At 35.3% G+C, this 15,650-nt stretch overlaps 1 protein-coding gene across 3 annotated transcripts; it reads left to right on the top strand.

Annotated features, from left to right (window-relative positions):
- Nucleotides 1-6,995: 6,995 nt before the first annotated feature.
- On the top strand, nt 6,996-8,634 carry LOC141633988 (AMSH-like ubiquitin thioesterase 3). 3 transcript variants are annotated; one of them, XM_074446329.1, is made up of 6 exons: nt 6,997-7,225; nt 7,501-7,575; nt 7,768-7,819; nt 7,900-7,944; nt 8,108-8,387; nt 8,509-8,634. In XM_074446329.1, the coding sequence occupies exons 2-6, from the start codon at nt 7,509-7,511 to the stop codon at nt 8,614-8,616; spliced, it is 552 nt and encodes a 183-aa protein (XP_074302430.1). In that variant the 5' UTR covers nt 6,997-7,225; nt 7,501-7,508; the 3' UTR covers nt 8,617-8,634. The 3 variants fall into 3 exon arrangements, with proteins under 3 accessions (XP_074302428.1, XP_074302430.1, XP_074302429.1); XM_074446328.1 differs by having other exon boundaries at nt 6,997-7,238; XM_074446327.1 differs by having other exon boundaries at nt 6,996-7,575.
- Nucleotides 8,635-15,650: the final 7,016 nt, after the last annotated feature.

The raw sequence follows: 15,650 nt of genomic DNA, 5'->3' as shown, positions 1-15,650 counted from the left end.
TTTCTTAAGCTTGCTTCTCTTTTCCCTTGTCTTTGCTTGGAGGAGGCCCTATTCACAATAAAAAGGGGATACTTTATCACAACTTGTATCAAAATACCATAGTTGAATTAGAAACATAAAAGAAAGGATAGTCATTTACCTACTAGAGTGAACTTTCCAGCTTTGATGTCACCAAGATACTTGGAACAATTCCTCTTCAAATGTCCAACACCATTACAATAATGGCATTTATCAAGAGGACCCTTCTTGAGTTTGGAAGTGCTAGCTTTAAAAGTCCTAGCCTTGGTGTTCATGGGAGCTTGCCTCTTACTCTTTTTCCCATTCTTCTTGAACTTCCCCTTGCTCTTAGTGCTTATATTTAGCACATCCTTAGGTGGGCTAACATTTAGCCCCATGTCTCTTTCGGCTTGCACAAGTAACTTGTGCAACACCTCAAGAGACACGTCCTTGTCTTGCATATTGAAATTCACCCGGAATTGCACATATGCTTTGACTTTGGATCAGGAGTGAAGAATCCTATCAACAATGAGCTCCTTGGGGATTTCAACCTTTTGAATTTTCAATGTCTCGACTAGATCCAACAATTTGAGCACGTGAGGGCTAACCTTTTGGCACTCCTTTAAATCGAGATCAAAGAATGCCTAGGTCGTCTCATATTGGATGATCCTCGGTGTTTGTGAGAACATTGTCACAAGTTTGGAATAGATTTCATAAGCGGTGCCCATTTTAAAGGCTCTCCTTTGGAGATCCGCCTCCATAGCAAAAATCAAGACATTTTTGATAGCGGCGGACTCTTTGTGGTAAGCCTCATATGCTTTCCTAGTGGCGGCACTCGACCTAGCATTAGGTTCGGGTGGAGAGGCCTCAATGAGGTAACGAAGCTTGTCGTCACCTTGAGCGGCTAATTTGAGTTGGGCATCCCAATCGGAGAAATTTGACCCATTCTTTTCAAGTTTACAACGATCCATGAAGGATCGGAGCCATAAAACATTAGTGAGAGCGTGAGCGTTGTTGTTTGCTGCGGCCATTTGTTATGAGAAATAAAAGTGGTCTACAAAACAAAAATAGAACGAATAAAACACTTGTCGTTTTTAAAATAATAATAATATTCGTAAATTTTAATTTAAACAAGTTTTATCGCATTTATCTAGTGACCTCTACCCAACTTTGATAAATGATTTCAAGACCCAAATTCATAACAACTTGGGCACGCTTTGGCGATATATCCTTTATCAATATAACTCGGTGGATTAACCATTTAATCGATTCTACATTAGGAACTCTTGGTCGATAAAATTACATTAATTTTTATCTTTAGCCCAAAACACATCCGGCTATGGTCGAGAATACTTGTGTTGAGTTCAACCCAAATTTCGAATAAATGTGTCCATGATCCAAATTCACATTAACTTGGGCACACTTTGGCGATACAACCCTCATCAACATGAATTCGGTGGATAGAGATATATCACCCACTTTCCCTACGTAACAAGGTTTGTACCACGGTTTGGCCGAGCGCACTCCCTCACGAAATAGGTTTTCATGGTTTCTAGTTTTTGGTAAGGCTAAGTCTCAATTTTTTATTTAGCGAGAGGTCATGTCAATTTATTGTCTATCACGTTTTAAGTGAACTAAAGTGGTGAACTACGATAATTGTAATTGACACGGTCGATAAACTCGATTTAAAATGCATGTTTTGTTATGGCGATTTAGCGATGCATGTAACATATAAATAAAATGCAAAGCATAAAAAATCCTAGTATGGCCTTCCTAAAATAGTAAATCCAATAAACTATTACAAATGCGGAAACCAACTCCTTTGGTCCCTTAAACTTCGGTCTTGGCATGCATCTCGAGGTAACACCGTCTTCATGGAAACTCCGGGAAAATTACAAATAATAAATAAAATTGCATAATTTTCTATTTTTCATTTGTAATAAAAATAAATCTATTAAATTACAAAACGATGATACGAGATCACAATAATTACAACCGAATCGATATTCTCATACATTTCGGGTAATACCAACTAAAAACTAAGGCCATACTAAGTAAAATTACATAATTCAAAAATTATATAAAATAAAAATATGACAATCATAAATAAAATGCAGCATTATAATATGTATGAACATGCTTAATTTTATGCTAAAGCGCCTTTTAAGAGCCCATATCGTATAAGTTATCGGTTTTTATGGATTTGCGTGATTATAACTTGTTAAAATCACACAATGTCTCATAAATTCATATTTATGTTCAAGTTAATTACCCTAACCATCTTAGGACTCAAAACTTATGCTTCATTAATATTTTGACAATTACTCAACTTGATTTCTTAATATTGTTCATTATGGACCAAAAATACAAAATTATGCTATAAAATTCAAATTAAATTATAAAAATTTCAAATAATTCCAAAATTTGAAGTTTAAACTCATGAACATTCTTGAAAAATACCATGACACTCATAATATTCAAAACTTAGGTTAAATATTTCGAAAATAAATCGAGAAAAACAATGTTGCGGTTTATCGGTTTTAACATATATGACAGTAAAATATGAGAAAAATTATTTTCATCAACTTTTTACTTTTAGATCTGAAATATATGATAAAATTCAACATGTGACGTTTTTCTTTAGTCATGAAATATGTTTTAGCATTATAACTAATTATAGTAACTATTTATGTAATTTTTCATCAAAAATTCATAAAACATGCAAAAATACTTCACTATAGCCAAAAATTTTACACACATCTTGTAAAATTGCATGTGACAACATATTAAATTTGCATGACCAGATTCGAAATATAAATCATATTAACCTAATAAACCCTTTAAATTCGATTTAAGCTTATAAAATCCATATTTCATGCAATATAACTTAAATTATCACGAGATTTAACTTGCCATCAGTAGATAATATATGTGAAAACATATCCAAAAACCACTGAAAAATTCGAAGTTTAGCTATTTTTCGTCCAAAAATGACATTTTTCGCATAAAAATCACATTTTAATTCCCACTACTACAAATCCAGGCAACTACAACGCCCCTTTAACAACGCGTATTTACAAAAATCAACATAGACGTTGTAGAACGTATGGCTCAAATTTTACTAAAATTAATTACAACGGTTATGGTTATATAACCGTTGTTATAAATTCTAACAACGGGTCAAACATGCACAACCGTTGTTAATAATTTGGCGCAAAGTTAGTGAAAATTAATCACAACGGTTATTTTTTAAACCTGTTGTTAAAGCTTTTTAACAACGGTTTTTGTTTTACAACCGTTGCTAAAACGTTTTAACAACGGTTTTTGTTTAAAAACCGTTGTCAATACTTTCCATACTATAAACCACACAAACACAGATCAGCTACAACCACAAAACACAAACCTTAACACAAACACAAACATAAAGACACACAAACACAAACACAAACACAAAAACAAACACAAACACAAACACAAACACAAACACAAACACACACTTTCTCATCGTCTCTTTCTCTCTTTCTCATCGCCGCTTTATCATCTCGCCGTCACTGTTGGTTTTATCGTCTCTTACTTTCTCTAATTATCAGGTAAATCTCGCTGTCACTGTTGGTTTCATCGTCTTTCATCGTCACTATTTTATTGTTCTAATTATTTCATTTGCATATATGTGTTTTTATCGATCATTATGTTGATTCTCTAAGTATTATTCGCTTAATTAGCTAGTAAAACAAATTAAATAAAATAAAACAAAGAAGAAGCAAGATGATAGAGAGGAATGCATGATAAACTTAATTAATTAATTAATATATATATAAATACATAAATTAAAAAAAGAATTACATTAATAAAAATGCAATTCTTATATTTTCATAGAGAGTCTTATTCTCTTCTATGATATCCGTCCTCTCCTCCTTAGCTATTTGGAGGTTCCGTTCGGATTGCTATATCGTCATATAGCAGTAACAATCGGCCGCTCTTTGCTCTGTCAAGCCATCTTTTTTGGCGTCCTTGAGTGCGGATCGAGCATCTACAAGGTAGCTCCTGAAACTGTCCTCAATGTGGAGCAACCGGCGGATGAAACTGTTGTTGTTCTCGATCATAGTAAGAGTCTTAAGGATGATATCATTCATTTTGTTTATGAAGCTTGTAGTTTGTTTGAAATATTAATTAGGGTTTAGAGTTTATTTTAGCAGTTAGGGTTTGGAGATAGTGAGATAATGGAATGGTGGTTGAGATAATGCATGTATTTATACTAAGTAATGTGTGGTTTGAGTTGTTTTTTAATTAATATATGTTTATGAAGTTGTGCCATAATCATCATCATATCTCTCTCTGCAGCTTCAAATCTTATTATAACCCTTCTCATTCCATATTGTCCATTCATATGCACAGGGATGGCAGTAATAATGCATGCATCGGAATTATAACGGGCCGTAATTATGCATGCATCTAGTAATATTTAATTTTTTTTTTATTATTTTTTAAAAACAAACATCAACGTTTATTGAGAAACAACCCGTTGTCTTTAGTTATAACAACGGTTTTGTATATTACAACCGTTGTTATAACTTTCCCACCAAAATTGTGTCACACTTTCCACAACGGGTTTTTATACTTAAAACCGTTGTTAATAGTTTTAACAATGGGTTCCTTAAGAAAACCAACCGTTGTTAAAACCTTTTACAACAGACACTTTAACAACGTCCGCTTTTTTATATAACAACGGTTTTTAACCGTTGTTATAGCCTATATCTGTAGTAGTGGCCAATAATATATAAAATGAGCAATAAAATCCATAAATAAACCAAAATATCCCAAATACATTTTAGGACCAGAAACTTTAACATGCAAAGTGGTTTCGTGATATATCATCATAAACACAAAATTACAAGTTTTATTTGTTAATAAGATTAACTCGGAAAAACAATAAACCAATTTGCATGCAAACAACCTAAGGCTCTGATACCACTTGTTGGGATCCATTAATCTAATTAGTATAGTTCATATATGAATTAGTTTATTTGGTCATAAAATAAATACAAGATCTTATGAATGCAAACATAAAACAAAGTAGAGAAGAAATCGTCACTTCTTACATTGGTGTTTCGGATTTTGGGCACCAACAAGATCTCATACTTGTTAGTTCTTGAGCTTGCCAACAATGGATGAACAAAGGTTCAAATTAGAACCTCTCCCAAAAGCTTATACCCAAAGAACACCCTTAATAACTAATATTATTATGAACTAGTAATAATACTAATCTTACTTCAAATTTAGACACAAAATGGTGTATTTGTTCTCTTGTATTTCGGTCAAGAGAAGAGGATTTTGTGAGCTTTATTATTCTAAAATTATTTCACAAATGTAGAGAGTAGAGGATTTTTTTTTACACTAGAAAAATAGTTGTGTAGTGAATGAATAATAGAGGAATCCATTTGGTTCCTCTTAGTGGAAAAACCGGTGGGGTGGGCTTAAAGGGGAGCCCATGCATGGTCTTGTTCTTTTCAAGATGAGATTAGGCATGCAAGGCTAGATATTAGGTTTAATCATTATGTTTCCAATTAAAAATAAAAACAGAATATAAACTCTAATCCCCTCCAAGATTTCGGTAAACTTGAATAAAATGGGTAGTCCATTTTATTTTGTCATTTGTCAATTTTGTCACATGTTTACATGTTACAAGACATGTCACAATGCAATGTATTTTTAAGATATTAAAAATCAACATATTAATAAAATATGTCCCATAAAAAATTAACTAGTAATTCTTAATTACTTGTACTAAAATGGTTTATCAAATTATAAATTACAACGTCTTGTATTTATAATAAATTATTCATTCAATTTCAATTGTTTCGTAAACAATAATTTTATCTAAGTAATAAAACAATTTGATTACTTAGTACGTATCTTATTTAATTGAATTACAATGAGACACGTTAATTTTACTCACAAAATCATCCGTCAATTTTAAGCAATTTAATTAACTCGTATCGGCATACGATTATTTAAATAATCAATTAAGAGTATTTCCCTATAGGTATGACCTAAGGGGATCAACTGATCACCACCGTTGCACGATAGTAATGTCAAACTCTAGTCAGCCAATCATTACCGATAAGTGTGGACCAGTTGACTGTAAAATATTACTTCCCACATGTATTCTTAAATATGAGATTTAAACATGTGATCATTATGATCGACAAGTGTGATCGCATTATTGTCGGAGGACACTTATTCCAACATATGGGGATTATGGGGAATAATTAAAGGGTATATCCATACTTCATGAGTTAATTTGGTTGATTAAATTATTGTTGTAAGTTCTAGTTTTTGTGCACAAGATGTTATGTTTGATGAAATTAATGATTGGCGACCTTGCATGATTCTTGACCCATTAAAAAAGCCTTGTAAGATATAAGCCAACTCAAGGATTGTTAGACCTTGTACTATCCTAGTGGGAAGACCGAGTGTATGCCGAAAACTAACCCTGCTTGACTTATGAGCCGTAGGACCGAAAGTTCCGGCTCTACTATATAATGACCTTAACCAAAGCAAACTCATATTCTTTGGATTTACCATTGGATCACCCTTATGAACCCATGACACCCTAGTGATTCTCTTATTGATTTCATCCTTATTTACTTTACTTCCTCTTGTTTTCACTAGTTTACCTTTCATTTCGTTTTCTTTAGTTAAAGTTGTTCCACTAATCCTATACCAATCAATTTGTGACACTCTTGACACTATTACAAGCACATAACTAAACCTTGCAATTTATTTTAGTTCCGTGAAATTAAACCATCACTACTACAGAATTCATCAAGGACATCAGTGGATGGACATCGGATTTTTGAAAAAACAGATGTAATAAGTTTGCACATCGGATTTTTATAAAAGTCTGATGTAATTATATTATATGGACATCGGTTGTTATTTTCAACCCATGTCCATTATAATGGACATCGGATTAAATTACAACCCATGTCCATATAATCCTCAATTTGGGCGCAAAATTAAATTACAACCCATTCAATGGCCTCCGCATCTCATTCTCATATACTCCGTTATACCCCAATTGTTACTCTGGCAGTTTCTCCCTGAGACTCTCACATCAAAAGTAACACTTCGAGTCTTTGATTAACCGCTTCGTCGGTGTCCTTACTTAGTTACTTGGCCTCTCAACCACTCGACATTCGACCCTCTACTTGCGTAGCAACTACAGGTTCCCTTTACATGTAATTTGTTTTTTCAGATTTCAATTCATATTGGTTTCATATCTAGGGTTTTCCACCAACTGGTTGTTCAATGGTTTCATATCTAGATTTTGATTCATATTTGTTTGAAGATGGGTCTTACTGATAATTATCGAAACGAGTTAGGGTTCATATGATATTGGGGTTTTTTCGCTTAAGTTCTTAATTGCATATTTTAGTGGTGTAATTGTGGAACTGATATGTTATGGAGTACTTGTATTATGTTTGATTGGATTTCGTTCAGTTTGGAGGATGGCATTAAGCGTTGGCTGTGATGGAACGTTGAATTTGACTTTGCACACCAACTGTTCGATGAAATGTGTGTTCCAACTCTTTGCTGCTGCTATGAATTAGTTTGCTAGTTGTTTTTTGTTTCTTTAATTATTAAAGTTCATTACAAGCAGTTTGTACCCTTTATGCTTTCAAGCTTTATTTTGAGATTCGGACCTATTAAAACTACGTTATTAGTGAAATTTTAAGCGGGAAACTTTGTCGCGACACTCGCTTTTAGGTCCTAGCGGACTCCGGAGTCAGTGGCAGGGGCCAAGTGCAAATTTTAAGGTGAATAGTTGTGCGATATTTTCCTTGTAACAAAATTATTTATTTTCTACTCTTTTTTTATTCCTTGCATGTTTTTTCGTGTACTTTATCCTAGCCATGCTGACATAAGTTCATCTGAAGATTTGAGGTTAGAATGTTAGATACAGATGTTGTCTTCTCGAATTGGTCTTTTCTATGATACATTTTCAGCATGGGTATTGAAGTGGGGTGGTGTTCAAAATTGATCCTTTGGGAAAATAAAAAGGCCACAAAATATTTTTAGTTCTTACAATGATATCTCATGGTTATAGACTCATTCAAGATAGGCCTAGTGAAGTCCAAGTTCAAAAGGGTGAAATTATGGGACAAGACATGGAAGCTATTCTTTCATTGGACGATGGTAGGTGGCCACTTCGTGAAGAGTACATGCCGGAAATTATAAGGCAGTCGGTGCCGCCTCCTGTACTTGCTCAAGTGCAACCTGCAGTTCGTCCTATTTCCCCATCCCGGGTCGCTGACCCAAGACCTGGACAAGCTAAATCTTCAGAGGACGGTGTACGGAGTCCTAATTCGTTTCAAGATTTACACATTGTAAGTATTAATTTATTAGGATATTTTTTGTGGTTGAGTCCATCATCAGTCATTTGTGGTGCTTTCACCTATTTTTGTTACTCTAGTTTAATATGGATGCTGATAATTACTGACATTGCAGCCAGTTAAGATGATGGAAGATTTCTTAAGACTGGCACAAAAGAACACAGTAAAAAATTTGGAGACATGTGGAGTTTTAGCAGGTTCACTGGTAGGGTTTCTTCAATAACAAGAGTTATATGGCAATTCTTTTATCAGTTTTATACTCATTTGTTGATCGTCAATATTATGTTGTTGGTATTTTGTTTCGAAAAACCGGTGTTTCACATTACATCTCCGATTATTCCTAAACAGAATCAACTTCGATTCGGTGAGTTGGTATCTGTTTTCGTTGTCCGCTTACTTTTTTGACTGGTTAGTTTCAGATTGATTTGGTGGTATATATTTGATTATGTAACCAGGGAGTTAGTTGGAAAGTCTTCATTATCATTTGGTTGCTGAAAGGGCAAATAAGAAGTGGCAAATTGGATCTGATTCCAGAATTTATAGTTCTTTTGCTATATATGAATTGTCGTTGTGGGCTTCCTTGGATTGTGGACTTTTGGGTAACTAGTACGGGAACCATGGAGGAAAAATAAAGTCAGTGCCACAAAATAAAGTCGTTGTGGGCTTCCTCGTTGTGACTGACGTTGCTGATCATAATCAAGTGCATTGGTTCGACTCACTAGGAAAGTCAGTGCCGTCAAAGTTGAGATCTTTAATTAATGCGTAAGTTCATCTTAATAGTTCATTTATTGATATGCACATAAATAAATGTTCAACTGATTAGAACATTAAAAATGGCAACTATTATTGGCTGGCAGTCATTTATTTGAAACCATGTTTATATTTAGATCGGTAAGAGTATACGGCTACAATGGTGGGGAAAGAACAGTTTTTGTCTTCAATCAAATGTGTTTGTGTTCCTAGATAAACATCTAGTTAACTAGTCTATAGTGTTTGAGTCAAGTATTATCGCATAAGGTCCCAAACCATCTTATTTCTAGTCTACATTTTTGAGGGTTTTACTCCTCAAAAAGTCATTTATCGTTATGTCAGCAAAACCTAATTCAAGTATAAACCTAGTTTCGACATTATAGCAAAACTCGGTATTTTTTCAAGTAATTATCCTACTTTGACCTGCTGCCTATACGCATTGTGGGCGAACCTGCCGCCAATTCAATGAGCTAGCTGCTGCACCCTTTTCCCTTAATTATTAGCTTATATGAAGCTGCCCTTATGAGGCCATGTCTGACTGCCCCATTGTCATTAATATGCATTACAGGTTTTTCAAGACACCACGCCATATTCACAAGAAGAATTAGATGAGGTTCGGGACTTGTGGGCGAACTATTTTCTCAATATCTAGCCGTAGATAGCTAGCTAGCGTAGTAATGTATTAGGTAGTTGCATTTTGAAAAACTGATTACATGATCTGCAAGACCATATGTTATGTTGGCTGGGATTTGTTATGCCCTTTGTTGTTGTTCGTTAGTTGTTGAATTCGGATGACGGAGACGGTTGCGTTGTATGTTGATTGGGATCGGTTTTTATTAATTGAAATCGATCATTTTGGTTGAATGGCAGTTGGCATGTTTTGTATTAATGTTTTGGCATTCAAATTGGTGTAATGCAATATGAATTGGCCTGCTCTTTTCAAATTTTTTAAAAAAAAAAACAATATAAAGGACAGCGGATTTATAAAAGTTCGATGTAATTCTAGCTTCAAAGGACATGGGCTTTCTATAAAAATCTGATGTACATTACACATATGGACATCGGATTAATGTTAAAATCTGATGTTCATTACTCATATGGACATCGGATATATTTAAAAATCCGATGTGCATATATTAATGGACATCGGTTTAAAGTCCCATGTCCATTACACCCCATATGGACGGGACTGAACTCTACATCGGCCTATAATCCGATGTTCATGTGTCTAGAAGTCCGATGTCCTTCATGATTTCTGTAGTAGTGCATCCTTTGGGTTCGACCACTACTTGCTACTTACTACGTGCTAAGTTGTTTGTTGAGTGATAAATAATGTTTGATAGAGATTAGAGCGACACTAGTCTTGGACATCACCTCTCACACAAACGCACCTTCATAGTACGGCTTGATTCTTGGACCGTTCACCTAAAATCTATCTCCCTTTTCCGACACTAGCTCAAAATCTCCATACTTCCTTACATCGGAGATCACAAATGGACCCGACCATCTTGTCTTCAACTTTCCGGGGAAGAACTTATATCTAGAGTTGAATAGGATGACTTTGTTACCCTTATGCAAGGCTTTGTGCTTGATCCTTTTATCATGAAGCATTTTAGTGCGCTCCTTGTAGATCTTCGCATTCTCGTATGAATGAACCTAAAACTCCTCCAACTCTTGGATTTGCAAGATTCTTTTCTCCCCGCTTAACTTGAGGTCAAGGTTGAATGCCTTGATTTCCCAAAAAGCTTTATATTCCAACTCAATCGGTAGGTGGCATGCTTTGCTATAAACCAACTTGTAGGGAGATGTCCCTATAGGGGTCTTGTAAGCCATCTTATAAGCCCAAAGCGTATCATCTAGCTTTGCACTCCAATATTTGCAATTCTTTTTGACCACTTTCTTTAGGATTTGCTTGATTTATCTATTTGACACTTCCACTTGACCACTTGTTTTAGGATGGTAGCCGAAACCGGTTCTATGTTGGACTCCATACTTTGTCAAGAATGATGCAAGCTTTTTCTCATATAAATGTGATCCACCGTCACTTATTAAGACTTTAGGAACACCAAATCTAGTAAAGATTATCTTCTTTACAAGTTTTGTCACCACATTTACATCATCGGTCGGTATGGCAATTGCTTCTACCCATTTGGAGAAATAATCAACGACAACAAGAATGTACTTTTTAGCATGAGAAGAAACGGAAGGACCATGGTAATCAACTCCCCATACATCAAAGATATCTACCTCTAATATGCCTCTTTGTGGCATTTTGTTTCTCCATGATATGTTTCGCGTTCTTTGACAAGGATCATATTGAATTATGAATTCCCGGGCATCCTCAAACATTGTTGGCCAATAGAATCCTGATTGCAAGACCTTAGCAACCGTTCTCCTATCTCCATGATGTCCACCGTAAGGAGATGGGTGGAAACCACTTAAAACTCCTCGAACTTAATATTATGGAACACACTTACGGTATAAACCGTCACTAAATTCATTATATAGATAAGCATCATCCCAAAAATACTGTTTGACATCAAAGAAAAAACCTCTTCCATTGTTGGTGATTCATACTCGGAGGAAAAACTCCTCCAACAATGCAGTTTTCTAAGTCGGCAAACCATGGGGTGGTTTGCATGTCAAGTTGGGTATGAATGGCCATTAGGATGTCATCGGGGAAAGAATCATCAATGGGTAGGTCTTCTTTACTAACATCAACCCGGATTGTAGACAAGTGATCCGCTACCACATTTTCCGCTCCCTTCTTGTCTCATATATCCAAATCGAACTCTTGAAATAGTAGTATCCACCTTAACAAGCGTGGTTCAGACTCCTTTTTTGCTAATAGTTGCATTAGAACTCGATGATCCTTGAACACTATCACCTTGGACCCAATTAGGTAGAAACGAAATTTATCCAATGCATAAACTATGGCAAGAAGTTATTTTTCCATGGTGTCATAGATCCTTTGTGAGTCATCCAAAGTCTTGCTAGCGTAATATATGGCACGTAATGTAACACCCCCCATACACCAAGATGCCTTACCAAGGACCACCCCAGTGTATAAAAGCGCTACCATCTTGGTTTACCCGAGGTAAGTAGATCAAATGAACAATAACAGAACATTTATTAAATAACTTATTACTTTACATCATAACCAACATGAAAAATGTACAACAACTACAACTGGGAGAACTACTAGACATGATTGACGATGATATCTATTTTAGTAGCGTGATGACTCGGTTCCCTTCCATGTCCCGTAAGCATCATAACTAGTGGTACCAGCTAAACCAACTACTCACCATCCCCAAATGGATCGCCACAGTTTTGAAAACACAACACGGGGTCAGTTCACTGAATAATAAAGATAAGCTATACACTAAAGTCAATGACAACAATTCCACAATCATCCTCCAATTCTCATCATAACCCAATACTGACTACACACTTAAGTGTGTAGTCCTGCCGGATTACTGCCGTGATAGATAGTCCACACCGCCAGTGGTGGACCGCAGCCTTTCCCACCTAAGCCCCGCTCATCGCAACGAGCGACAACCCATGTTCCTTAATGTGCACATCCCCTCTTGTGGCGGGTTCCACAAGAGGGGAATCAAGGGCGTAAAGCCACTCTTGCAAGTGACTCCACTCAACCGAGGATGCACCTCAGAATCATAGTCAATCCACCACAACTCCAATAATCCAAAATACAATCAATCAACAATATTATCATATTAATTAAATCATAACATCAATCTTAAATCAATTTCGCAATCAACTGAGTAGGGAAACTCTACCTTTTTCGCTATTCCATGAAAGTGCATCCAACACTAGCCAAGCAAGACTCCGAGATAAATCCTACAAGTAATAATCATGTCCTATTACTAGACTATTCAAGACCTACTGAAAGATGATGACGAAACATGAACTCACCTGGAGACGCGGACCGATGTCGGCAACGGCGAAAACCGGACTCGATGACTTCAAGCATGAACCATCCCCCTTTCCGAGTTAGTGCATTGGCCATGTGAGATTGTAGCGTGATGGAAGATAAGTGGGAGGGAGAGATATTAGGGTTAGAAAGAAAAAGGAACAGTCGGAAATGAACTGAGGTTCACGATATCGCGTTTTATAATAACGCATTAACAGACGTAATACTCGGTCGAGTATAGGCATACTCGGCCGAGTAAGCTCTACTCGGTCGAGTATTCTCACTACTCGGCCGGGTGACCTTCACTAGGTCGAGCAACCAGTAATGTAGGTATCCCAACCTCTCCCATATCCCTTGCTACGGGTCTCCTTTGGTCAAACGGTCAGTCAAAGGATCCTTAAACAGGGCGAGTATTACAGTCTTCCCCCCTTAAAAGGAACTTCATCCCCGAAGTTTGTCCCACACCTCCCAAAACGACAAGATAAGACACCTAAGAAAAGACCTACCACTCACACGGCGATGAACACCAATTAAGTCTATGACGCGTATGACACTAAGTTATAATCATTTCTTGAAATCACTATACTATTACTGTATGCTGCCACCAAGCTAATTAAATAACAAAGTTGATATCATAACCCAATTAAGTGATGAGATGACGTCTTCAAAAGTACATATTACATAAGTTTTGTGACCACTTAGAGACTTGAAAGTAAAACAAAGGTGAAACATAGGAGAACTCTGTCAACTTGTTAGGACTTTTACCGCGATGTTATCTATCCATCTAAAAAGGAACTTCGTCCCCGAAGTTCACTCCAGCCATCAAACCAAACTCGTATATGCTTAAAGAAACAACAAACATAGAAAATATATCACTTCACGTGACAATTATGACACATCTGGAACGTAAGTAAAACAACCATCATAATTATGCAACTTAGGGAAAATAGGTACATGCAACATAGACAAAGAGATATAAATTATACGTATGTGAACCATGATGATACAACTACCATGCCGTCACCCCTTTCCAGTTCTTATATTATTATTATCGTCTCAACACTGATTCCAACCGGGTATCGTTACAATATAAGCCAAGTTCATACCATGAAGACGTAACCCGATACTAGTGTTAGGTTCATATACTTATTATTAGACTCATCTTATAGTGAACTAATTAACATATTAATATTAGTTCTTTAGATCTAGTGCATGCATAACAAAAGTAGAGATAAAAATAAGAAAACAATGATTCTTACATTATTATATGGCTCGAAATAAGGGCATAAATAAGGCCACCTTGCTTATTTGTTCTTGCGCTTAAATGTAATGGATGATCCTCCTTAATCCCAAGTATTGAGATCCTCCTCTTGTTGCACCCAAAACAAAACCCTTAAACTAATATATTAACTAACTAGATTAATTTACTAGTAACCCTTAAAATAATTCTAATAATATGTATTACTACTCTAGTAATAATATAATATTAGAATGTATGTGAACAATTTTTAGAGTTTCTCCAACTTGTTTTAGAGAGATGTAGGAGAATCAATAGTAGATCAATAATGAGGTGAGAATGGAATGAAAAGAAATAAGAGAACTCTCTCTTATTTTGTCTCATGGAACCGGTGGGGGTGGGGTAAAACAAGACCAATGCATGCCCTTGCCTTTTGTCATTGTTCTTACCCAAAAATGGTAGAGTATCTTTTTAGGTTTTAGGTCATTATGGTGTTTTTAACAATTAAAAATAATAAACCTCAAAACTCTAAAAATATCCACTATAACCGGTTTCAACAGCTTATAAGGACCGCCATTTTATTTTGTCAATTTTTCATTTGTCACACAATATGTCACATGTAGTATGTAACATGTTATTAATTAATTTAATGCATATTTATCAAATAAATATGATTTTATACATTAATTAAATTACATAAAACAAATTGTCTAGTGATTCTTGATCACGTAAATAAAATGGGTCATATAATTATAATTCACAACATATTGTAATTATACTTAACCTTTCATTCTTATCTCAATTGTTTCATAAACAATAATCAATTTTAGTAATAAAATCTTTTAATTACTAAAAGAAATATTATTTAATCAAATTACAATAAGAGATTAAATATTCTCACTAACAAAGCAATTGTTCAATTTTAAGGAATTGATCAACTTGTATCGTCATATAATTAATCAACTTGTCTATTAAGGGAATTGTCCTGTAGGTGTGACCTTAAAGGATCAACTGATCACCATCGTCAAACGACAGTAATGTCAAACTCTAGTTAGCTAATCATTACTGATTAATGTTCATCAGTTGACTATATAAATGAATCATCCCTTACATATTCTTAATTTGAGATTTAAACATGTGATCGCACTATTGTTGAGGACACATACTCCAACAATCTCCCACTTGTCCAAGACAAGTGTGCGGCAGCAATTCTCTTGTCCTATTATAATCTCCCACTCAATGCAAGGTGTCTTTCAGGTCGTACTTGCATTTAATCATATCTTGAGTGGTTTCCTCGATCTGGAGAGTAACGGTCTGACCAAAATTATCTACCGTA

This window comes from Silene latifolia, chromosome Y, assembly GCF_048544455.1.
Source record: "Silene latifolia isolate original U9 population chromosome Y, ASM4854445v1, whole genome shotgun sequence".
Classification (NCBI taxonomy): Eukaryota; Viridiplantae; Streptophyta; class Magnoliopsida; order Caryophyllales; family Caryophyllaceae; genus Silene; species Silene latifolia.
This window is presented reverse-complemented; position numbering and strand designations above follow the sequence as displayed.

What these genes read in the sequence shown, in the direction of transcription:
- LOC141633988 (XM_074446327.1), top strand. Translation starts at nt 7,509, where the DNA reads ATGGCATTAAGCGTTGGCTGTGATGGAACGTTGAATTTGACTTTGCAC. An exon ending in AGTTCATCTGAAGATTTGAG is followed by an intron (nt 7,945 to 8,107) that starts GTTAGAATGTTA and finishes TCATGGTTATAG; the next exon opens with ACTCATTCAAGATAGGCCTA. An exon ending in CGTTTCAAGATTTACACATT is followed by an intron (nt 8,388 to 8,508) that starts GTAAGTATTAAT and finishes CTGACATTGCAG; the next exon opens with CCAGTTAAGATGATGGAAGA.